Source organism: Lynx canadensis, chromosome F1 (assembly GCF_007474595.2).
Source record: "Lynx canadensis isolate LIC74 chromosome F1, mLynCan4.pri.v2, whole genome shotgun sequence".
NCBI classification, from domain to species: Eukaryota; Metazoa; Chordata; class Mammalia; order Carnivora; family Felidae; genus Lynx; species Lynx canadensis.
The window spans coordinates 53412350-53439418 of NC_044319.2; the positions used below are offsets into that span (position 1 = coordinate 53412350).

At 37.3% G+C, this 27069-nt stretch overlaps 1 protein-coding gene across 1 annotated transcript in view; it reads right to left on the minus strand.

Annotated features, from left to right (window-relative positions):
- Positions 1-27069, minus strand: part of USH2A (usherin) — a 739358-nt gene that overhangs the window by 344850 nt on the left and 367439 nt on the right. Inside the window, exons 32-34 of the mRNA XM_030302386.1 lie at positions 13997-14156; positions 12437-12608; positions 6804-6951 (exon numbers count right to left, since the gene is read on the minus strand). Of these exons, the coding sequence (XP_030158246.1) occupies positions 6804-6951; positions 12437-12608; positions 13997-14156 (480 nt within the window). The remainder of the gene's footprint in view (positions 1-6803; positions 6952-12436; positions 12609-13996; positions 14157-27069) is intronic.

The following is a 27069-nucleotide window of genomic DNA, read 5'->3' on the forward strand; positions in this document are numbered from 1 at the left end:
TTTGGGTCCATTTCTGGGTTCTCTATTCTTTTCCATTGATCTGAGTGTTCTTGTGCCAATACCATACTGTCTTGATGATTACAGCTTTGTAGTATAGCTTGGAGTCTGGGATTGTGATGCCTCCTGCTTTGGTTTTCTTTTTCAAGATCGTTTTGGCTCTTCAGGGTCTTTTCTGGTTCCATACACGTTTTAGGATTATTTGTTCTAGCTCTGTGAAGAATGCTGGTGTTATTTTGATAGGGATTGCATTGAATATGTAGATTGCTTTGGGTACTTTAGACATTTTAACAATGTGTGTTCTTCTTATCCAGGAGCATGGAATCTTTTTCCATTTTTTTGTGTCTTCTTCCATTTCTTTCATAAGCTTTCTTCAGTTTTCAGTGTATAGATTTTTCACTTCTTTGGTTAGGTTTATTCCTAGGTACTTTATGGTTTTGTGCAACTGTAAATGGGATCGATTCCTGATTTCTCTTTCTGTCACTTCATTGTTGGTGTATAGGAATGCAACCGATTTCTGTGCATTGATTTTATATCCTGCAACTTTGCTGAATTCATGAATCAATTCTAGCAGTTTTTTGGTGGAATCTTTAGGGTTTCCCATATAGAGTATCATGTCATCTGCGAAGAGTGAAAGTTTGACCTCCTCCTGGCCGATTTGGATGCCTTTTATTTCTTTGTGATATCTGATTGCAGAGGCTAAGACTTCCAATACTATGTTGAATAACAGTGGTGAGAGTGGACATCCCTGTCTTGCTCCTGACCTTAGGGGGAAAGCTCTCAGTTTTTCCCCATTGAGGATGATGTTAGTGTTGTGTCGTTCATTTACGGCTTTTATGATCTTGAGGTATGCTCCTTCTATCCCTACTTTCTTGAGGGATTTTTATCAAGAAAAGATGCTGTATTTTGTCAAATGCTTTCTCTGCATCTATTGAGAGGATCATATGGTTCTTGTCCTTTCTTTTACTGATGTGATGAATCATGTTAATTGTTTTGTGGATATTGAACCAGCCCTGCATCCCAGGTATAAATCCCACTTGGTTGTGGTGAAAATTTTTTTAATGTATTGTTGGAGCCAGTTGGCTAATATCTTGTTGAGGATTTTTGCATTCATGTTCATCAGGGAAATTGGTCTATAGTTCTCCTTTTTAGTGGGGTCTCTGTCTGCTTTTGGAATCAAGGTAATACTGGCTTCATAGAAAGTGTTCGGAAGTTTTCCTTCCATTTCTATTTTTTGGAACAGTTTCAAGAGAATAGGTGTTTATTCTTCCTTAAATGTTGGTAGAATTCCCCTGGAAAGCCATCTGGCCCTGGACTCTTGAGTTTGGCAGATTTTTTATTACTAATTCGATTTCCTTACTGGTTATGATTGTGTTCAAATTTTCTATTTCTTCCTGTTTCAGTTTTGGTAGTGGATATGTTTCTAGGAATTTGTCCATTTCTTCCAGATTGCCCATTTTATTGGCATATAATTGCTCATAATATTCTCTTACTATTGTTTGTATTTCTGCTGTGTTGGTTGTGATCTCTCCTCTTTCATTCTTTATTTTATTTATTTGAGTCCTTTCCTTTTTCTTTTTGATCAAACTGGCTAGTGGTTTATCAATTTTGTTAATTCTTTCAAAGAATCAGCCTCTGGTTTCATTGATCTGTTCTGTTTTTTGTTTGTTTGTTTTGTTTCTATAGCATTAATTTCTGCTCTAATCTTTATTATTTCCTGTCTTCTGCTGTTTTTGGGTTTTATTTGCTGTTCTTCTTCCAGCTCCTTAAGGTGTAAGGTTAGGTTGTGTATCTGAGATCTTTCTTCCTTCTTTAGGGAGGCCTGGATTGCTATATACTTTCCTCTTATGATTGCCTTTGCTGCATCCCAAAGGTGGTAATTTCCTCTTTTAAGGGCAGTGGTATTCCATTGTATATATACACACACCACATTTTGTTTATCCATTCATCTGTCTGTGGACATTTGGGTTTCTTCCATCTCTTGGCTAAGGTGAATGACGCTACCATGACTGTGAGTGTGCAAATGTTTCTTCAGGATCCTGTTTTCAATTTTTTTGGATAAATACTCAGAAGTAGGATTGTTGGATCACATAGTAATTCTATTTTTAATTTTTTGAGGAATTTTACATACTGCTTCCCATAATAGCTGTGCCATTTTACATTTCCACCAACAGTGCCCAAGGGTTCTAATTTCTCAACATCTTTGCCAGCACTTGTTATCTTCTGTGCATTTATTTCTTCTTTTGGTAGTGCTAATCAGCAAAATTTTAATTGAGCATCTATTATGAGTCAGGCACTATCCTTAGAACTCCCAGTACAGCACAGAACAAAATGTTCCAGAATAGGAAAAATGCTCACAGCATGTGTAGCACATCCTGAAGCAAAGAGAAAGCTTCCAGTACAAGCTGTTAAGCAGGAGCAGAGTGGGAGACAAAGAAGAGAATGGAAACCAGAAGAGCAAGAGGCCATTCTCTTAGCCACTGGGTAAGGATTATCACAAGACTGTGATGAGTAAAAAGTGACTGTTAAATCAGAATCATTTATAAAAAGCAGAGAGCCTGTTTCCTAACCCATGGTGGCTGAAGTCTACCAAGCAAGAACTAGACATTTCTATCAGAGCCTTTCACACCTCTCATATTTTGTCACATATAGGCATATATTTGGAAATATTATAGTTACTACTGAAAGTGGGGTTACTGTTTCTCCACAACTTTTCTTCATGTTAATAAGTCCTATGAAATAATTATTTATGTATAACTGTTGACTAACAGAGTCAAGATTTTTTTTAAGTTCATCCATTTATTTTGAGAGAGAGAGAAAGAGAGAGAGAGTCTCAGAGAGAGCAAGCAAGTGGGGGAAGAGGAAAGAAAGGGAGGGACAGAATATCAAGCAGGCTCTATGCTGTTATTGCAGAGCCCAATGTGGGGCTCAAGCTCACAAACTGTGAGATCATGACTTGAGCTGAGATCAAGAGTCGGACGCTTAACCAACTGAGCCACCCAGGCGCCCCCAGAGTGTGCAAAACCATGCAAGCAGCCTCCATGACACAACATGATCATCTAAATGCATATACATACATCTCTGGAAGACCCAGAGAGATGCCACTCCCACATCCCATAGGGCTCCTCAGGGAGCTTCTTCTCCATTCATTTGGCACCTTGTTCACATCTCTACCTTGTGATTATTTGTTGCCCCAAGAAACTATAATATCCTTAAGATAAAGGATTGGGCAGATTCATCTTGGTACGATGGTACCTAGGAGGTCATCAAAAAATACACTTTGAAAAAACAAATTCAGATTTTTGCAGGGTATGAGGAGGCTCTTGAAGTTATCTGGGTGAGAAATATCAGTGACCTTCATTAGAGGAGTGCAGTTGGGGGTCATGTGGCAAAAGAAGTCAGGAGTGGGCATGGGTTGAAGTCAAGCCATCCAGGTTGCTGGCTGGCATGACTGGGTTGTGCTAATCAGTGAGAGGAGGAACACAGGAGAAAGGGAAAGTAGAAGGGCAGAGAACATGTGGAGAAATCAACTTGGATATGATGAATATAAAGTCCTCCAGTTGGAGGACTCCAGGATGTTTGATGATAACATAGCCTATGGGATATTCTGATTATTCAAGCGCTCTGGTGGAGCACTGCAATCTACTTCCTCAACCAGTGCCCCTAAGATGATTCTAATGATCAGTTAAGGTTCAGAAACACTATTTAAGATCATTTGGGGGTGCCTGAGTGGCTCAGTTGGTTAAGCAGCCAACTCTTGGTTTCGGCTCAGGTCATGATCTCACAGTTTATGACTTCGAGCCCCGCATCAGGCTCTGTGCTGACAGTGTGGAGTCTGCTTGGGATTCTCTCTCTCCTTCTCTCTGCCCCTCCAGCATTCTCTTTCTCTCTCTCTCAAAATAAATCAATAAACAAAAAAAATAAATAAAATAATTTGAAAGGGTTTCTTTAGTAACATAAGGATGGAACCTATTTCATTCTGCAGCATACTCAGAACTTAGGAAGCAACCCTAATGTAGCACATATTGCAATATGGGTCTAGTTCCATTAAATTTGACCTGTGTATACCAAGGAAAAGGAAATTAAAAGTTCTTCATTCAAATGCAAAAATCCAAATTGCTAAAAGAAAAACCTAGCATCAGACCCCACACAGCTAAACAAATACAGTTCAGGAACAAATACCTCCCAAACAAAGATATTTCAGGAATTGGCCTGCAACTACCATTCTTTCTGTTGGTATCATTAGAGAGCCAGAACTACAGTATACATGCTCCTGATCAAGTGGAATTTTTCACAAGAAATGACTGAATAAACTAAATATAATTAGGTGCCAACAGAAACTATAATGCACTGTTAGGCTCCGTGAAGGTAAAGAGAAATGAATGATTTGTGGTCCTTATCATGGATGGTCATGTTGGACAAGTACCCAAATAAATCTGAACCTAGAAGGAATGAAGTATGTACCATTATGAAAGCCTAGAAACAGGATATGTGATCAAGAGAAGAGGGCAAGCTTAACTTTGACTCAAGGAAGAGTGGAACAATTTTATGAAATAAGAGGCCCACGTTTAATCCTGAGGAATGGGTTAGATTTCCACAAGTAAAGATAAAAGAAGATAGGGGTTGATCAACTCCAATTTTATAATCAAGAGAACTGGGGTTCATAGAATTTAGTACATTTCCTAAAGTAATACACTACTACACATAAGAGATCATATTTGCCTCTAGGACAATTTGACTGCACACCCACGTCTTGCAAGCTTACAGTAAGCCATAAGTATTCTAGAAAGAAAAGTGTGTTACAAGGCTCTATAAATGCAGATTGAGCCACAAGTGGGGAGTGACCTGAATGCCAGACTAAAGAATTTGGATTTTATTCTTCAGGTTTTCAGGGGGTATTATGGGGGCTTTAAAAACAAATAGATGAACACGGAGTTTTCCAAGAATCACATTATCCCCCTCCAGACAATGGACAGTAGAAATCAAACACTGGAAAATTTGGGGAAAGTGAAGACAGAAGTAATGAAAGTTTTTTTTTTTTAATGAACACTATTACTTTTTAACTGTCTAACCATTGCCCACAATCAAAATTTTGAAAATTCTAATGTGATTAAACGCAACACTTTAGAATATGAAAGTGTTTATGCAAATATCCAAAGTTTTTCCAGTTCTTTTTGTTTCAATACATGTATTTAAAAGTTGCTTGTAAATACACAAACATAATATACAAATATTCTTTGGAATGTGGTGAGTATTTCTCCAGTCAACCTAGGATCCCAAGTAGAGCTGCTGTTCCAGAGTTGCAATGACCAGTCGTTATGACTGAAAGTATTGTATTTTATGATGCAAATCACGTGATGGCATTTAACAGCAATCCAATTGGAATAAATCACTCAAATTTGCATTGCATGGACTGGATTCATTTGTGGAGCACGAAGGATGGCAAGATTTTTTGACTGTTTAATGTAAGTATCAAATAGAGATCCATTTATTTTTTTATTAGAAAATTTGTAACAGTATAGGAATCACTTGAGAAGCAGAGATAATCACTTACTCTAATTATTTGAGCTCTCTCCATTACCTCAAATATATCTAATGCATTTGCCAAAAGTTTAATTAAAATGAGATGACTAGAATAATTAATATCATAGTAAACAAAAGACAAACTAATAAAATTATCATTTTTTTTCTTCCATTCTCTTTGGCTATGCTAAAAGAGGCCATCTCAGTATTCAGTAACTAGCTACCTAAAACTATTTCTATGATATTTAAAGCCTTGATATGTGTTTTAAAGGGAGCAAGACTTGATGTTACTAAATTTCTATCAGTGTGGAACAATGACACTGTGTTGTGTGAAACTTAAAGATATTTACAATAAATGAAGAAAGCAATTTCTACCTCCAAGTTATTACAAAATCATTATAATAAGATTTTATTTTAGACAACTTTACCTGGCTGACTTAATTCTCTAAACTATGCAAAGATGTGTATATCACTTAGAAATCTACACAATCTATATGAAGCTCAACAAGTATAAAATATGTATATTTAAAAAAAAATTAATGTTTATTTATTCTTGAAAGAGAGTGACAGAGTTCAAGTGTGGCAGAGGCAGAAAGAGAGATAGACAGAGAGACAGAGAGACAGAGAGACAGAGACACAGAATCTGAAGCAGGCTCCAGGCTCTGAGCTGTTAGCACAGAGATATGGGGCTCAAACGCACAAACCGTGAGATCATGACCTGAGGCAAAGTCAGATGCTTAACTGACTGAGCCACCCAGGTGTCCCTAATATATATATGTATTTAATATAGACACTGTTTAAAAGCTGCATGTTGACATATTTACCTATAATATGTTAAAAATACAGATTCCAAGTCGTCTCTTTTAAGATGAACTTGTGAAATCAAAGGCATTTTGAAATACGTTATGTGCACAGGCTTTCCACCTCTCTCCCTGTTCAAGAACGAACAGACTGTCAAAACCAGAGAGTCATTGCAAATATAATGTCACTGTCACAACAGCACTTTGGGAATCCTCATCTGTCCTTTCAACCTTTTCTGGAATGTATTAAACAATAAGATGCAGTACACAAGAACTATCAAAAGGGAGCACTTTTGAGCCACCAAAATTGCGTGTTCGCCTAAAAACTACAGTCTCCCAACTACAGACAATGATACTATCTCAGGTATTTTATGTGCTAAAATGATCATTAAAAATTAAGCACCACATATAAGCTGCCATTTAGAATATTAATTTACCTTTGCTAATCATCTTTTTAACTTGAGGCTAAAAGAGTTCACTTACCATTTGGATATTCAGGCTCAGTCCAGGAGATGTTAAAGGAGTAAGGTGAATAGGAGCGCGCTGTGGGGGTTGGAACACCTTCGGGTGCACACTCATCGGTCAGGGCCTCCCTGGCCTCACTCACTGTGCACCCACCCCCCGTGCAAGCCTGAGGAGAGACGCAAACACAAACACACACACACACACACACATTTCATTCTGGGTCCCAAAAGTTTAAGTGAGCATTGAAAAAAAGAGCATTCATTATAAGAGTTCAGGATTTTTAAAAATAGTTTTATCTCCCCCCCCCCCTCCCTCCACTAAATATATTTGTTTCAATGCTGAGGTTTGACATTTAATTAGTTTGCCTTTTAGGACATGAGACAGCCATCTCCAATAATTAGAAAATAACCCAGAATGTATGCACATATGAATTGTAAGTAATTCCTATGTTAGAGCCTAGAGGTAGGGCATATATTGCCTGGGTGAATAGCCTTGATGAAATCAGCCTTACCCAGGGTTTTCTAGAATGGATTAAGTGCACACATGTGTGTGTGCGCACTACCTGAGAACAGTACTAGAGACTGAAACTACTTTAGGATAAAACAAGTGATTTGTAGGAAAAGAAAAGATCTGTGGCAAATATAATTGTCTTTTATTTGTTGTCATGTGACCAATATGTTTAAAGTGTAACACAATGTGAAAATGAACAATATAGTATTTCTCATATCTCAACAACAAAGCAGCTGTTGAATGACTGTTTGATGGTGAAAAGGGTCAAATCATTTACTCAAGTGCTAGAGGAAATGGGCTGATTACATGGCCAGGACACTTAAAGTGATCACAGAATCGTCCTGCTCCCTAATAAGGTATTACTAATGTCATCAGTGAAAACATGTATGTTAAAGATACCCAGAAATTACTGCAAGTAATTCCAAAATAAATGTTTAAGTGTATTAGGAAATTAGCTTTGCTGCCCAACTTATTGGATAAGCATTTCTCCAGGAAAGGGAGACATACAAACAGGGTGTTTCCAGAATATATTTGCTAGAGTGTGAGGAATTATATCTTGATATAACACATATATTTGAAAAAACTACATTTAAGCTTTGTTCCGCATATTTTTAGGTTACACGTGTAATTTACACGATAAAATTTTAAAATGTTTCAAAAAGAAAAAAAATAGTTCAAAAAACACTACAATTTACCAAAAACCTATAAGGACAATGAAGTAAAATCACAGGATGATGTAAAAAGCAGATATTTAGTCCATTTTCAAGGAAGGTAGTTATTGTTAATATAAAAAATTAAAACACCTTTTTATTTCTTTAGGCCTGTTCCCTGCTTTTCACTTTGATATTAAGGAAACAACCTTTTGATACTTAACACAATTGATCTTCTTTCTCCTAAAAATAAGAGAGAGTTGACTTATTTTTAAAGACATTTTCTTAGTTGAAGTATACTTTTTGCCAAGTTGTTGCAAATAGTTGCAAATTCTTTATGAGGAGTATATATAATAAATGGCATTATATAAGTGTATATAATAAGTGAGATCAATCTCACTTTCTCTTGGAAGAATGTAACAGTGGCCCATACCTCCAGGATAATTTCTCATCAGCGTAAGCAAGTTTTTGATGGTTTAAACTGTGGCTTGGACATAAAATTGCATTAAGATTGGGACCTAATTAACCTCTGTGGGTTTCCTCTAATTCTTAGTTACAGCATGTGCATATATATGTAAGAGATAAACCATACTCCTCCTGAGAATACAATCTTTGCAAATAAAGAGGAATCAGTTAAGCTTGTGGCCAAACACTGACTCAAGCTCTAGGACGTGTCATTGTTAGCCCAAGAAAAAACTATCTGAACATTAAAATAGAAAAATGAAAATAAAACATTTCAAACATGCTAAAAGTCCACTAGAAAACATGGCAGGAAAAGAGGCCAAGTGGAACAGCTGAATTATCAAAGGAAAATGATGGAAAGAACAGTCTTTCCCATCCTCAGAGAGAGCTAAATCTGCCCACCTGCAGTTCCTAGATTTTTTCCTTAGGTGGGGAAAAATGTTGGAGCATCTTATTATTAACCTTATAACACACTGGGATTTAATTCTAATAGTCTATTTGTCACTATTATTTTTTTCTTATTTATGTCCTAAGAATTGTCCCCAGCTAACTCTCCTCAAAGAAATAGTGTACTAAATGATATATAATTATATGTATATTTAAAAACAAAATGTGAATTGAAATTTACTTTGCTTTGAGAATTTTAGGATGCCTTTTGGGATAAATAAAGCCGTGCTGTGGTTTGGAAGGATTGTTCTTTGGGCTGTGTCATCTGAGATCCATAAATTCATATTTTGGCAAAGAGGCCTTGGAGGAATCCAAGTAGTTTATGAGAGAATTCTTCTTGCAAATAAAACAGAATTTATAAAGAGGCTGCTGAAGTAACAAAATTACCTGCACAATATTTTATTTTGTTTCTTCCATGTACTTTTTGCATACATTTAGAAGTGCTAAGTGAGCAGTTCCTTCAACAAGGAAATAAATGCTCTTAAAGTTGCTTCCTATTGGTCACATCTAACTGATATTATCTAAATGAAACTGAATCAATCAGTATCTTGTCTGACCTGCCAGCACCAGGGGCCACTGCAGGCAGTGCAGTTGAATGCTGATTAAAATTCTGGTTTGGAAAAACTAAACAAAAGGGTGGGATTGACTCAAGATGCCTTTATGAAATGGCAAGGTCTTTGAAAGCCTCTGAGCCATTACAATAAGGAGCTTCAACTCATCTCCCATAGCTTTTATCAGTTGCAGCCATTTTTGTTAAATTACAAAGTGATATTACCACTCTGAAATGACCAGTAACCTCTGACCAAATAGGGGATTCAATTTTGGGGCAAGGACATGAGTAACTAATCAATGTATATCAAATATTTTGAAATGAGGGCTGTCAGGAAAATCCAAAGCTAGCATTCTCCTTATCAATAGTTTATTTTCAGATAAGCAGGCTCTGAGGATATTAAGAATGCAACATACTTTAAAGTGCGAAGAAATACAACAAGGCCATGCTATCTATAAATGATCTTTTGAAACATTAAGTTCATCATGTCCAAGAATCTTTTCAGGAAATACACTTAGCATTCATCGAGAGGTAAATGTCTAGCAGTAATATGAAAATTATCAGACCACACATATACTGAAACTTGTCTGTGGTACTAGCTTCTTTATTTAATTTTTGGCTTATTATCTTTATATGGAGCTACCACACTCCACAATACCATTTGTTGAATATAGTGACATGTCATGCTGTTTCTTCCAGCAGGAAAAACATATGCTTGGAACCACACAGTCCTCGACTCCCACATTGTACAGCAAACCGTCTAACTCATACCAGAAGTCTCAGATTCTTTATGAAATAAATAGACTTAGTGTTCATTCATTCAGGAATCGTTGGTTGAGCTTCCAATTTCTACCAGGCACTGGGCTTGACTCCACAGATAGAATTTTGAAAGATACTGTCTCTACCCTCTAGGAGTTTATAATCTAGTTAAAAGGAAATATTACATGAAGCCACTTGAAGTAACACACCTTCTCTGAGTCTAGAGTAAATCACAGCGGTTTGAATCCTCGTGTATCTTCCTCTAATTCTTAAAGGCTTGGCCATCTGTATGTTTTATTTTTCAGAAACTTTCAATATGCTAAGACCGACTATAAAGGCAACTCCACTTGGCTTAGAACCTAATCTCCATCTACTAATCTAATGACCTTGAAAGCCAGTTATTATGTGGAAACTGTGAAATATATAATAATCCTTCAATTAACCAAGATGAACCTAAAATGTTCTGGTTCATTTAATTTACTGGTTATAGAGTTAATAAAAAAAAGCTTTTTAGTTGAATACTTCCTGAAAAATATATTAGTGTATTTTCTGCACTAATAAATACAATGATATAAAAAAATCAAAAATGGCGTGAGCAAATTTATTTCCTTAACAAGAGTTAGGGCAAAGACTTCCACATCTTTATGGCATCCTGCATCAACATTACTCAGTGGCTGACAGATTTCATTTGACTCCATAGAATACTGTTTGGAATCATAGAATGATTTAGTGTCATAGAATTTTAGGGCTCAAAGAGACATTAAAAATAATTTAGTTCAAAGTCCCAATTTTAGGCTGAAAGAATGCAAAAATCAGGGCAGTTAAGTGAATTTGCCTTGGGTTACATAGTTGTTAGTAAAGTCTGAATTGAAACTCAGGAGAGCAGACTTCCGATCTAGGGGTATTTATTTTTAAAGATATAGATGTATACAAAATAGGATATTGAGGTGGATTTCTACTGACTGCACAGCATATCCCAAAACTCGCCTTGGGAGTATAACTTTGTTTCATGACCTTTGTCTCCTGATAAAAACTAAAAATACAACAATTTTTACTTAATTTTGGTTGCTTCTAAGCAATAGAGTATTTTCTGGATTTTGATAATACCACTGTTTTGAAAATAGTGTGGATTTCTGTATCAGTTTTTTTGAAAATCAAGTTAATATATTTCTTACATATTGAGTAATACAAGTAAGTAATCAAAGATGCTGTTTTGTAAGCCAATCTGTGTGCTGAACCCCTAGGCACATGGAGTCAGTTCTGAACAGGATTTTTAACATTGTGTGATTGCCCTTGTTTTGTGGTGTCAGGTCAGACAGTTAGCAATAGTTGAATGTAGTTTATTTTCTCGTGGTATAATATTTAGAGCATTCAAGAGCATGTTAAGTAAAATGAATGCATACACAGTGTCTACATAAATGTAAATTTATTCATAATCAAGAGCAGAATATTTTCTATGGCATTTATCAAAGCAAATATCCTTATATAGGTATTGCTATAAAATGAAGAGTGTGTTTAAAACAAATAGGGACAATCTCATGTTTATATTCAGTTATTTTCAGATGTGCTATTAAACTTAAAAAAGATTATATTTCATCAAAAAACAAAAGGAAGTACTGAGTATAAATTCCACAGTAATATCAAGGTCTTTTAAAAGACCTTTGTATAAAAGTGCTATTTTGCATTAAAAAATGCTATTGTCTGTCTAAAGACCTCTAAAGTATGTTGATTCTAGGGTTTTATTAAGTGACTGTTCTTTCCAGAAAGAAATGTAATGTAAACCAGAACATAATAACAATCCAGAATATTTGAGGGTCATTTAAACCTTCATTTTTAAAATATAAGACCTAAGTTTTCATACTGTACATTGTTTTCCGAAAGAATACAAGATCCATGGGGAAATAACCTTATTAATTCAGGCATTGTAGAAAAAGTCCTATCAATTATGACATTCTAGAAATAACAAAACTGAAATAATTTCTGATAATCCCAAATTAGATTTAGAAAAAATCTACTGACTCAGATTGTTATGCTATCATTTTGTACAATATAAAATAAATATGTAGGTATTAGATCATATTCACATTTACAATGTGAAAGGAGTTTTCTGTCTCAATAGCAATACGTGAGTTTTTGGTTTTGGGTTTTTTGTGTATTTTTTGTTTTGTTTTGTTTTGTTTTTTTTTTAAGTGAGGGAGAGAGAGTAGATGGGACAAAGGAAAGAGAAGCAGCAAGGAAAGGAAGAGAAAGTGACAGAAGTAAAGTGAACTTACCCCCAGCTTGATGAGATATTTATTACCAGGGGACAGGTATTGAAGCAGGTGATCCTGAAAAAGTTCTGTGCTGTTATAGATGACATCCCAAATTGTAAAATTATGCGTGTGATTTGAAATATATAATATATAGCGCTCCAGAATTCCATTTACATTTCTTGGTTGTTTCCACCTGGGAATGGAAAAATATAGCATGACTATCCATCATTCATTCAAGTCAAACCTGAAATGTGCAAGATTTTTAAAGGACGCATATGAACTTGGATTTATGCCACTCAAACACACACACACACACACACACACACACACACACACACACTGAAAGCTTTAAAAAAAAGTTAAAAAAACCCAAGTAATTATTAAATGTCTATTCTGAATGGTATAAAGAAAATATGGCACAGTGCCTGCTTTCTAGTTACTTATAATTTTAATTAGCTAATAATATAGTAAATGTGTGCACGAGTATTTAATTTTGAACTTAAGCCATAGAACAAGACGGGAGAAGTAGAACATTTGAGAACCTATGAGAAATGGGAGAGCGAGAGATAACATAATTGTCGCTTTGCAAAAAGACAATTGCCACAAAAATGAGCAATCTAACATAGATTAACATACAACTACAGAATACAGAGAAGCTGAGGACTGAAGTGATGAAGTAGTCAAATAAAACTTCTTGAATGAGGTGAGAATATACCTAGATACAGAAGACTATCCTTGATGGATCGGATTTGGTAGGCAAAAAGAAAAAGTAGAGGATAGTCCAGATAGGACTTACAATGTGTCGGTGACAATGAGCAGGGCAAATCATAAAAGAGACAGAAATTGAGAAACTGAGAAATACTTAGAGTAGTGGGAAATCTTTTGGCCTAAGTAATGCGGGCTCAGTTTAGGGCAGCACTGAAAGCCAATAGGCCAGTTCAGACTTGGAACCATGGGGTATGAAGCATAATGTTTTTTCAGCTTGAATGAATATCATAATTTATTCAGCCCAAACTCTTCTTTTACAGGTGGGAAAACTGAGACCAACAGAAATGGATGTAAACAAGTATTAACTGGCGGCAAGACAGATTTGCTAAGTTTTGATTCAGCACCACAAGTTGCCTTGCACCTCAGATCAGGAAATGGGTAAGAATCACTCGATATCAAAAATAATCTGAACATGCCTGTATGTGAAAATTCCTTTCTGACTTCAACTTTCAGGGAACACGAAGGTCCTAGTTTACACTCAAAAAGAAAATATATATTTAGACTTTCTAATTCCAACTCATCACTGATAACACCACCCATATGGAAAGCCCAAGGCAGTCTTGTAAGTGGTCAGTTTCCCCTTAGCGAAGTTTCCACAGAATCTGTGTCCGTATGTAGCTCAGCCTGATTGCATAAAGACAAAATGGAAATTAAGTTGGCAAGTAATAATCAAAGGTTCCCAGAACCACTGAACTAATCACTTCTATGCATTTCATCACAATAAAATTAATTTTATGTCACAAACCCTTCCCTTGATTGAGCTCACTGGGATTCCTGCATAAACCAGTGTGCAACAAAAACATTTCTACTTACTGGACATATATTGTTCTAGAATCCAGGACAGTCAGAAGTGGGGAATCCACATGTTCTGGTGGCCGCTGTGCCGTGGACAGTATGACCAGGGAACTGTTTGTGCATCCCACATGCGTGCAGGCACTAAGTAGAAACTGGTGGGGCGTAAACACTGCTAAATCTAGAGGGTGGAGAGAAAAAGAATTTATTTACCATCATATTTTTTATTCAGGTGATCTTACAACTCCTCTACATTCCTACTTCTTAGAACAGTTAAAGTAAAGCTTAAAATAAAAATCAATAGCCCTAAAAATCAATAGCAATAAATATAGGCTGTTTTATCCTTTAAATATACTACGGTTATTTTTAAACAGACAAGTGTCAGTCAAACTCTCGGTTTAACTTTTTCATTTTAACAATTTGACTGTCTTCTTGAATGTCTATGACCAGGTAAATCGTTTTCTGCGTTTAGAGTTAGTTCAATGGTTCTGTTGAAAAATAAATGAGACATTTAAATTATTTTTAAAGCATATTTGAAGACAACAGGAGTTGCTTTTGAAATGCAAATACATAACTCGTAACAATGACTTTGTGCTTGTAATTCCTTTTGCAGAATTCTTTTCTTCTCTTGTCCACCTGCCTGCCTGTTATTTGACCTTCAAGTTGTCCAGGCTAAGTGCAAAAGTCTGTTTCTTTCTTAAGATGCTCCTAACACATCCTGCTGTGACCCCTGGCACAAGGTGGAGCTATTACCCTCTCCTTTGTCTCCCACAGTATTTACACATACCTTTGCATAGCATTATAACACTGTCACAGTGATTTGCTTACGTGACTTCCTAATCATAAGACTGAGTGTTGTGAGGGAAGGATTGATTTTGCATTCTCAGTATCTAGCACAATGTCTAGCACACTGTAGGTTTTGAATATATGTTTGAATCAATGAATAAAGAACTAAGAATGAGATGATCTAGATATAGTTGAGTGAGGTATGACCATTGATGGAGAGAATGGGATAGTACCCTAGCTAGTAATGATCTCTCCCTCGCTTGAATTTCTCTAGCACTTTCTGTCTACCTTTCTAATGTATGTCATTTCCCCTTGCATTAGAATAAGCCAATCTGTATTTTACTAATTCAATTCTGAAATACCCTGAGCACTTTCTTATAAAGGTACTCAGTAATTATTTTGTGGAGGGACACCTGGGGGGCTTAGTCTGTTAAGCATCCGACTCTTGACTTTGGCTGAGGTCAAGATCTCACGGTTCAGGAGATTGAATCCTGCATCTGGGCTCTGTGCTGTCAGCTTGGATTCTCTGTCTCCCTGTCTCTCTCTGCCCCTCCCCCACTTGCATATTCATACGCGCCCTCTCTCTTTCTCAAAAATAAATATATAAACCTTTAAAAAATAATATTTTGTTGATGAGTCTAACCAAATTTCAGTCAACTTTACCAGGTTGATAAACATCATTCATACTTTTATACTACTAGAAGTAATTATTTTCTGGGATATTTTTGAAATAAGTTAGTCATAATTTAAGTAACACATATTTCAAGATCTCCTTAACCTTGAACCATTACAATTTCACATTTAAAAGATTAATGAAGTACAACCTAATTTAGGGAAATAGATTTTGCATTGCACAGATAGCAAAAGTAAACTAGAAAAGAACACTTTGGTTTTCATGCAACGTACAGTCAATTGGTTAAACATGTAGGGCATCAGAAAAAAAAGGCAAAAAAATAATTTTACACTAAATATAGTTACTCTAGACCAAAAGAGTGGCCATCAAGAAGAGACTCACAATGTTTTCAATTAAGCCTTGTTTTCATTACAATTTTATCCCACTGATACCAGTTGAGTGGTACCAGTTGAGGTGGGCACCCCCAAACAATGTGGTCAGAAGATATGTTACAAGGACATTTTGGAGCCCGTGGTGAACTAGTACAGTACTGCCAGGAACTGCTAAGAGATGACAGGAATGCTGTGCCACATGTGCACAAGTCAGACAGAACTGGGGTACCTCCATTTGGATTAATATTCTATGAGACTTACTAAGTTAAAAATCATGAGAACGGTGGTCTCATATGCCACAAAGAGTGTAAACTACTATTTACTATAGGAAAATTTGATGCAAAGGACACATGACCAACCATCCCCCTGTCCTCTTCACCTTCTCCTTCTGATTGCCAAGAACTTGGTGGCCATACAGCCTCTCTACGGCCTGTTTGAATTCCTTGATTCCCAAGGAAGGAGAAGCTAAGTCCAGTTTCAGTCCAGTCCAGTCTGACTCTAAGTCCAGTTTCAAGAGCAAAATCAAGGAGGGCACTGCACCTGGAGTAAAGCAGGAATCCCTGATGGGTCTGTCAGTTCAAATAGGAGAAAGGTGTGGTATTTGAACACGACAGTACCTCTAACTTTTCTGAAAGAATAGGCCCCTGCCAAAATTGTACTCCATGTGGTCAATTCCAAGAGACTTTGGAATATTTTGCATGAGCATCATTGCTGTCCATACTAGACTGTCTTGACCCAGCTGCAAATAAGACTGGATGCTACAATGTTCTTAGACAACGGAACTCTGTGGAGGGGAAGTTTTTACTTACATCCTAGCTTGTTGAGGTCGAGATTGGGCTACCCAGTTTGTAGCTGGTGAGGAACTCATACCATTCAAATGCGGCCCTATACTTGCTTGTCTGTGTTTGTTGGAACAGACTTGCACAGCTAAAAATCCTTAGTTAATTCGTACTTACTTAAGTTAATCCTTAGTTACCATCCTCAGGCTGATGAGGTCAGACTACATCATCATGGTATCACCACATTACAGAATCTCCTTATTACAGAACGAACCATTCCCTTTCATGTTACAGCCTTCATACTTTGAAAGTGGCCTTGATCGCCTAACTCCTAAACGCACCAGGAATATTAATCTGCCTCAGATGCCTAGTAGCCTGTTGTGGCAATTGGTTCCAGGGTTACCATCTATATCGTGATTCTATTGTCACAAAATATCCTCCTCCGTGGATTGGGAAACTTGCATTTTTATGTTAGTTGGGGACTGGGGGAGACCAGGATGAAGAAGTAAGTATGTTTGGGATGGTCATGTTACTTAAGAGGCCCAGTATGACTGATGAACTGGGATTGAAATACCAAACCTTGTCAAGTTTTACATTCATAGTTAGGGTGTGCCCCCAGATTATGTAAGGTGTGGGGTTTTTGGGTGAAAAAATACTGCATTTTAGGAGACAACATGGTTTTAAACTAAATGTCTAACAGGGTTTAAGGCTATTAGTGGTGTATAATTGCAAAGTGCTATAATGAGCATAGAATGGAGCAAGAAGAATCAGGAGTGCTGGGTAATGTTAAAAGGCAAGAATCAGTGGAGGCTTTGGCAGGAAAGTGACATACTGAGCTTTTAAAGACTTGGAAGGGGTGAGAGTCAATTTGGGATTCTATGGGGAGGGCCATTCTAAGAGAGACAACGAACAGAGCAAAGGCTTGGAAGGAGGAAAATGCCTGTAACAGATATAGCAAGGAGGCCAGTGTGGCTGAAGCAGAGCAAATACGTGAAACAGAAGTAAGAGATGACATCAGAGATTTAATGAGGGACCAGGTCACATGAGCCTCGTAGGTCTTTGCACGGATTTGGGGTTTTCATCCAAGATCCTACACAGCAAGACTCCAGAGGATTTTCCACAGAATTGTTGCATGATCATATGGATTTCATGAATATCACCCTGGCTGCTGGGTTGAATACAGATTATAGTGAACAAGAGCATAAGCATAAATCTCACTTAAGAGGTTATTGTGGTAATCAAGTAAGTGGAGGCTGTCATAAGTAAAAAAAAAAGTCGGATTCTGGGTATTTTTTTTCAACTCTAGTGAAGCACTAACATATCACACATGTAAGATTAAGACGTACATTGTGATGATTAGATACCCATGTGCATTGCAAAAGGATCACAATAAGGTTAGTTAACATCTCCATACTCTTTACATAATTTCCTTTTTGTGTGTGTGGTGATAAAGTTCAAGATTTACTCTCTTAATGACTTTCACGTATATAATACAGTACTGTTAACTATGTTTACCACGCTATAACTTAGATCACCAGAACTTACTCATCTTATAGCTGGAAGTGTATACTCTTTGACTGATGTCTCCCTATTCCTCCCCCCATCTCTGGCCTCAATCCCCTGGTCACCATGATTCTGCTCTCTAGTTCTCTGAGTTAGGCATTTTTATTCCACATATAAGTGAAAATATATAGTATTTGTCTTTCTTTGTATGATTTATTTCACCCAGCATAATTTTCTCAAGGTCTATCCATATTGTCTCAAAGGGCAGGAATTCCTCTTTACATGGCTATCATTCCTGTGTGTATATGCATGTGTGTGTGTGTGTGTGTGTGTATGTGTGTGTGTGTGTGTGTGTGTGTGTGTGAGTGTCTGTATCTATAAGCTTATTTTATTTTTAAATTCAACATATAAGTGAGATCATATGGTATTTGTCTTCCTCTGTATGACTTATTTCACTTAGCATAACCCTCTCAAGGTCCATCCACGTTGTTGCAAGTGACAAGATTTCATTATTTATAATGTTTCATTGTGTGTGTGTGTGCATGTGTGTGTGTGTGTGTGTGTATTTATATATACCTCACATTTTCTCTATACATTCATCCATCATAGACACTTAATTTGTTTCCATATCTTGCCTATTGTAAATAATACTGCAGTGAACATGGGGGTGCATCTATCTTTTTGAGTTAGCGTTTTCATTTTCCTTGGAAAAATACCCGAAGTGGGATTACTGGGTGATATTTTAATTATATTTTTAATTTTTTGAGGAACCTCCATACTGTTTTCAATAATGGCTGCATCAATTTACATTCCCGCCTACAGTGTACAAGGGTTCCTTTATCTCCACTTCCTTACCGACACTTGTTATTTCTTGTCTTATTGATAATAGCCATTTTAACAGATGTGAAGTGGTGTCCTCATTGTGGTTTTGATTCGCATTTCCCCATGATTAATGATGTTGAGCATATTTTCACATACCTGTTGGCCATCTGCATGTCTTTTTTTAAAAATGTCAACACAGATCTTCTGTCCATTTTTTAATTGGATTGCTTTTCTCTACTCATTTTGCTGTGGAGAAGTATGAGTTCTCTATACGATTTAGATATTAGCTCCTTATCAGACATATGATTGTGCAAGTACGTTCTCCCATTCAGTTGGCTGCATTTTCAATTTGTTGATTTTTCTTTCTGTGTAGAGCTTTTTAGTTTGATGTAGTTCCACTTGTTGATTTTTGCTTTATTGCCTTTGCTTTCAGTGTCCAGATCCAAAGATATCATCAATAAGATCTATGCTGAAGCTTATCATTTGTTCTAAGAGTTTTATGGTCTTACATACAAGTGTTGATTGCATGGATTAATTTTTGTGAATGATATAAGACGGTGGTCCAGCTTCATTCTTTTGCATGTGGCTGTCCAGTTCGCCCAACACCATTTATTGAAAAGACTGTCCTTTTCCCATTGTTTGGGCTCCTTTGTGTAAATTAATTGATATAATATATATATATATATATATATATATATATACATACATACACACACACACAATTAATATACATATACACATATGTACATATATATGTACATACACATATATATGTATGTATTTATTTCTGGGCTTTCTATTCTATTCCATTGATATGTCTGTTTTATGCCAATACTATACTGTTTTGAATGCCATGGGCTTTTAATATATTTTGAAACCAATAGTGTGGTGCCTCTATATAGCAGGCCAGTCTTGAGATTCAGGCTAGGATTCAGTCTAGTGATGAAGAGGTCAGGTCTGGGGTCTGCAATGAAGTTAGGTTGCTCACTTACACTCCTCCCATAGGGAGAATCTTGATCTCTGCCAGGATGCCTGGGTTTGGGCATGGTTAAATGGAGGTAATGTGAATCTATCTTTCCTACCCTCCTTAATGCATCTTTTCTCATTTCAGTGCTTTACCCAGGTGCTGTAATCCCTCACTTCAAGTACTTGGCTCTTGTGAAGGTATTTTTATGTGTGAGTACTTGCTCAAACTGGTGTGTTGGGTGGGGGTAGGGGATTGGGGAATTGATGGAATGAGCTGAGAAGTCCCTATGCTGCCATGTTGCTGACATCACTCCAAGAGGATCTCTAGATATGTGTTAAAGCCAAAACTAATAGGATTCCTCAATGCACTGTAGGTAGTGTGTGAGAGGGAGAGAGGAGTCAAAGTTGGTTCTAAGTTTTGGGCCTCAGCAAAGGCAAGGATGAAGTAATCATTAATTTGGTTGAAAATATCACAGAAAGTAAAACAAGTTTGGAACGGGAAGATAAGAAGTAACATTTTAGACATGGAAAGTTTGATATATCAATTAGACAACAAAGAGAGATGCCAATTAAGAATTTAAGTTTGGAATTTCAGGAAGAAGTCCTGGCCTGAGTTATAATGTGAGATGTCATCATGATATTGTTTACATTTAAAGTGAATAATAACACTAAAAATGTGAGTGTGGATAGAAAAGAGAAAAGATGCAAGGATACAAATTGATATATACATATACATATATATATATATATATATATATATATATATATATATATATAATTTTTTTTCTGGAAGTAAAGCAGAAATCAAACCAAGAAGACAGAGAAAGAACAACCAGTAAGGTATGAGTAAAGGAGAAGATTATGGAATACTGGAAGTCAAATTAATCAAATGTTTTAAGGGTGTTAGGTCCAATAAGATGAGGACTAAAGACTGACCATTGTTTCACAATATGGCGGTCATTCGTATTTGTTCAATAAAAGTTTCAGTGAAGCTACGGAGGTCAAAGCCTGACTGAAGTGAGTTTATGAGACAGTGATGGAACAATTAGAGATGGTGAATATAAACAACTATTTCAAGAAATTTTGTTGTAGACAAAAATAGAAAAATGAGACAATAGAGAGAAGGTAAGTAGAGTCCAGGGATTAAAAAAATAATTTAAATGAGATAAAAATTGTGTTGTATGCTGATGGGAATGATCCAGTAGAGATGGCAAAATTAGTAATGGATGAAAAAGAAGAGAATTGCTGGAGCTTTTCCTTTATTATGTGAAACAATGGGATCTAGTATGAAAGTGGAGGATTTGGACTTAGAGCAAGGCAGATACTCTTTCATTATAGGGGAGAAGGCAGACTATGTGGGTGTGAATGCTGGTAGGTGGGTAGATGGTCACAGGAGTGTGTGGGATTTACCTTATAACTGCTTCAATTTTCTCGGTGAAGAAAGAAGCAAGATCATTAGTCAAGAGTGATCTTTCGATTCCCCCAGAATAATACACTACATTGGGCCCTCTATTTCTCTTAGAATGAAATCTATTAATGGTCAATGAAATACTACATGACTTAACACCTGCCTACTTCTCCTCATTCCTTCCATACACTAGACATATTTCTGTTCCTTTAATTCTACATGTCACACCTCCAGGCCTTTGCAGGTACTATTCCTTCTAACTGAAATATATTTTCTCCTTCTTTATACTTGGCTGAATTTTTTTCATTCTTCAGGCTCATCTTCCCCTGCGTGTTCTCTCTTGATAATCTAACGGTGTGGCCACCATCATCCCCAGATACTCTCTGTCATATTGCCTTGTTTAGTTATTTATTATAATTACCAAAACATGTCAGAAATTGCCATGTTATTTATTTCTTGACTTTATATGCCTCAAATGGGAATGTAAACTCCTTGAGTGCAGATAGATATTTTCTACACTGCAATATCTCCAGAACTGATATAATGTCTAATGAGCATAGTTTTATTTGTTGAGTGAATGAATGGGCAAGACCAGAAGAAGACCTCTGACCCTTACCCAGATTGCCAACTTTTCTCAGAAATAGAATGATATCTAACGATCCCAGAATTTAATTAATTGTTAGGCCAATGAAGGGGTCTGTAACTGTGAGATGAAAGAGATTTACTATTAAAACAAAACAAAACAAAACACACACACACACACACACACACACACACACACACACAAGAAAAAGTCAAAGTTGTGTTTGCCTGAATACCAAAACATAATTTTCAAACATGAATGCTTCATAATAACAAGAAGCTAGGGATACCCCAAAAGTTCAACAGTGGTTTTCTCAGAGTGAGGGCATAAGGATGATTTAAATCTTGTTTCATTTTTGACTACACGTATTTTTTCAAGTTCTATGATATGCATGTACATACACATAGAGGTGGAGAAATGACAGGCATAATTTACCAATATCAATTCATTATTTAAGAAAATGTAGACCTAGTTGACACACGCCCTCTTATACCTTCTATGTCATACTTCTCCTTTCCTCAATGACTTCAGCATTGGCTCAGTTTTCTTTTCAATTATAATTCCTTTTTGGCAACCCAACATCCTCAATAATGACTCATCTCTGAATCTGGCTTCATTTAACTTCCTCAAATGTAATGTCCTTCACCTCTACTTCATTTATTCGACATTCAGCACAGTTCCACCCACTACTTGGTCATCTTTGGAACTATTTCCAAGATTCTTAAAGTCTGCCCTCTCCAACCACATACATATAGCCTTCCACCTCTTCCTCCTGTCATATCAAAGCAACCACTCACTCCTTTGTCATCACACAATGTCCAGTCTCTTAGCACCTTCTTATTTTCAAACTATTTTTAACATTTGCATTTTTCTTGATATAATCCTTGATGACCCCTTCCAAAACCATACTCTCCAGCTCCCTAGAGTTTTTCACCTCTCCCCACCCCACTTCAATATCTGCTCTTCCAATTCCTAGCTCTGGATAAATCTCACTATCCCATTTCTCTAAAGTTTCCCATACCTCTAAAATGTGAATGAGAAACATTGCTGAACATACTGAAAGCGTCTACTAGAATTTTAGGTTTTCTGATTTCAACTGGACCCTTGGCACTCGTCAGCAATAACTCTCTTATTCCATTATTTTTTTCTTCATTGTATTGATCTTTTCTTTTCATCCTTCCATGATTTGGCCAGTTCTCTAGAGGAACTGAATGAGGTCTAAAATTGGAGCCCTTAGGTATAGCTCCCTCTTCTGAATCCCTATAGGTGTTTGATATCTGTGCCACGAGGGCTGAGATTAACATGGTTGTCTTATTAACCTATTTGTTTCCTTCTGTCCTCCCCTGCCCCTGACCCCCTATTTTCCTCTCATTTAAATTCTCATCCAAATTCCCCTCAATTAAACTATAAATCCAGAATTGATTTATAAAATGGTTTTATCTATAAAACAGAATGTGGCTGGCCAGGAAGCAGAAAGAGCAAGAGAACCTTTCTGAACAGAGTCACTGAGGGGACAGATGACTCAGGGTTCAGATATAATGGTGGGAAAAACAAGAAGTGCATATTCCTTTGCCTCCACCACCTCAGATTTCCCAGAATGATGGAATAAAGATAGAAGAAGGAAGACACGTGCAGGCTCTTGGACCCCTGTGCCCAAGGTAGAATTCCAGGGAGGTGACAGATCCCAGCTAAAGAAACAACCTTGGTGTATGTAGGCAGGTGGGACCATAGAAAATGATGCAAGAATTTCAGTTTCCCTAGTGCGATACAAAAGCAATGAAGCGATCTACTGGGTCTGAGAGAGATAACTCCATAGTGATCCTTTTGCAAAGAGGAGGAAAGTGCCATGGGTGGCCATACTCTAAATGCCAAGAAACTATGTAAGTCTCTAGAAGCTTTCACAGCATCAGGGGACCAGAGGGGACCCCTAAGAATGACTGTGATTCTCGTACTACTAATTTTATTGGAGTGAAGTCAGTTATCAAGTGGAGCTACAGAAAGAAAGGTATAAACAATTATATAGAAATAGAGATACAGGTATATGTCTTATCAACAGATTTATAAATGAGTCATGCTCACTGGTGCCTCATTTATGCTTATGAATGACTATACAACCAAGATTTTCAAACCTATGCAATTAAAATATTTCCACTCATTTTCCTCAAGATAGGTTAATTCACACACACACACACACACACACACAAATTTAGGGGGGCCACATTTCTAGTTTGGGAAACATGACTGCTGTGTCTTTGCTACAATAGGAATTGAGGATTTTCTTTTGATTCTGAGAATTTAAAAACTATAAACTCAATAGTGCAAAGAAAGCCAGGCTGATTAAATAGCTTTTTTGACTTCCAAGTCATTTTATGCCTCTAGTGTCCACCCCGAAGTGGATTATTCTCAATGTATTTCCATAAGAAGATGAAGTGTCACTAGTGTCCTTTGAATAATGAGGCATGAAAAAAAGAAGGGTATAGCATCTAACCATGATACATGGGAGCGAAAGCTGCACAGGTGGCCCGATTGGGAAATCCTTGGTGAAACAGGAGAAGATGTGAGAAAAAGGGGTGGATATTACAGAAGAAAAGGTGAGGCAGCATCAGGTGGGGGGGGGTGGCAGGGAAGAGGAGATGTGGTAAAAGGAATAAATGGAATGGGGGGTTTTTCTTAAAGATTAATTTTAAAAAGTGAAGAATAGGGCTACAGGGGAAGCAGGACGAAGTCATTCTCCTGGGAATGAGCATAAACAAAGCCACTAATTTATAATGTAAAGCAAAGAGGGATATAATGATAACGGTCTCCTCCCTGCCTAACTGCAACTGATTTGGTAATCCGTCTCTACAGAAGCGATTAGGCCTTCAGGGCATGTAAGGGATCAATGGATTCAAACAATTGCAGGTATGTACACAAATCTGAGGTCCGAGGAAACGCAGGGTGGGGGGGAACCCTGAAAACGCAAGGCCACTGTTTGTCAGAGCCCCTTAGCAACAACATCTTGTTTTCCATTTGGCTTGATTGCATCATTTGCATGAGATCAAATGCAGGGAGGTTGTAGACAGGGAAAAACAGATCACTCTAATATGCATTAGAAATGGATCCACAGGCATCATCCTGAGACGTGTTACACGGAAATGCATCCCAGTGCATGGAAACCTCACCGATTACTGTCAAGCAAACTATAATTTACAATACCGGCCATGAATTATATGCTATTTTACGATTGATTTCATGCTGTTGTTCAGAGAATTTCATTGATCTCAATTACAAAATGAACCAATAAGTAGGCAATGATTTTCTTTTAACTCCTGGTACAACGGAGGAATTTATATCTTATTGGTTTCTCCCAGTAGAAAATTAAAAGGCAGTTCTTGCTTCTTTATTATCTTATGCATGTTATCTAAGTTGTTTTTCTGACAACCCCCCTAGTATCCTTTTGTACATGAAACATACAGCTTTATCCCAATTGTCCTTTCTCCTCTCTATGCGTCCTTCCACAAATCGTCACCGGTCCTTTACAAATGTTGGAGCGATCTAGGTAGCCACTGACCACATCTTCTGTCATTTGGTATTCCAACTTGAGGACCACTGCTAGGTTATGGATCAGTGAGAACACATCTTAGGCGGCAGACCTAAGAGATGGTGTGTTTTCCACAGATGCCTGGAAAGCAATGATTATGCCAGAAGCCACGTGGAAGGTCAGGGTTGCATTCGTCTCTGCCATTGTGTAGTCCTTGCTTCACAATTGCTTGCTCAGCCTTTTGATTCCAGAGAATCAGATTTCTGACCTTATAATTAATAAAAACGTAGGCTCTCTTTAGCCTGAACATCATTGTTCTTCTGCTGTTTGTAGAAGCCTTGACTTGCACCAGGCTTCTCTTTGGCCAGGTGAGCAGGGAACCACCACTAACCTCCCGAACTGTGCTTTCAGACTAATTTGCAAACAGTGGAATCACTTTGGTCGTGATAAGTACTCATACACACAACTGCACCCACACTACATTACTAGACTAAACAAATTTTCTGTCTGTGCTTCTAATATTTTCCACTTCACCAGAGAAATCCACATCTCTCCCTTTCCTCAAAATCTCGTCCAGGGGCACCAGGGTGGCTCACCTTGGTTGAGGGTGTGACTTTTGATCTCTGCTCAGGTCATGATCTCACGGTTCATGAGTTCAAGCCCCACATCCTGGCTCTGTGCTTATGGTGTGGAGCCTGCTTGGGATTCTGTGCCTCCTTCTCTCTGCCCTTTCTCTACCTGTGTGCACACACACACACTCTCTCTCTCTTTCTTTGAAAATAAATAAACTTAAAATTAAAAAAAAAAAAAAAACTTGCCCAAAGTTTGTATTATCCTTGGAGCATCTGTCAAGTCTCTTCAATGTGTGCACGGTATGCCCTCTATTTAGCTGCTATCTTAACAAATCTCCCTCGTAATCACCCTCATATCAGACCTAAGTATTCATGGCGTTGGAAGTGTTACAAGTTCTTTGAGTAACAAGATGCATCTTCTTACAGGCATCCCCTATGACTTCTAATACTTTGGACCCTCCTGAGGTTGGGTAGTAAAAGCTTTCATTGCAATAAGAAAACTGTGGCAAGGAAACCTGGTCCCTCCATCAGGATAGCAGCATGTGGGGTGGGGGAGGCCAGCTGCTGGGAGTTGTCAGTCACTACTTTGGAGAAAAAAAAAAGGAGCCTTTTACTGTCAGTTGTGATAATGAAGGGACAATCCTTCCTCATTTTCCTCTTTCTCTTCTTTGGCTGGTTAGAACAAAAAGGCTTCCATGCAAAACTCCTTAGGCTGACAGCATTCTTATCCAGCTGTCTTCCCAGTCTGGCTTCCTGAGCGTCTCTAATACTCAATTGTTATACATTATAGTATACTGAGCTCAAGTTTGTTTTCTTGGTTACTTTATAATATAACCCTAGAGCAGTTCCCTCTTCTCTCTTTCCTCCTCCCCCCCCCCACTCTCTCCCTCCCTCTTCTTGTTACAACACACACACACACACACACACACACACACAACACACTAACATCCACCCACTCCTCTATCTTGCCTCTGGATAAGGAGAGATGTAGAATTAGGGAGTCAGTAACCGGCATGCTAATTTTCATAAATGCTTTCAACTCCCAAACCAGTGAAGAGAATTGAAATAACTTTCCAGGAATATTATCTAAACAAATTTGAGTCATATAACTTAGCTAAATATTTCTCACAGAATTGGAAGATCTCCCACC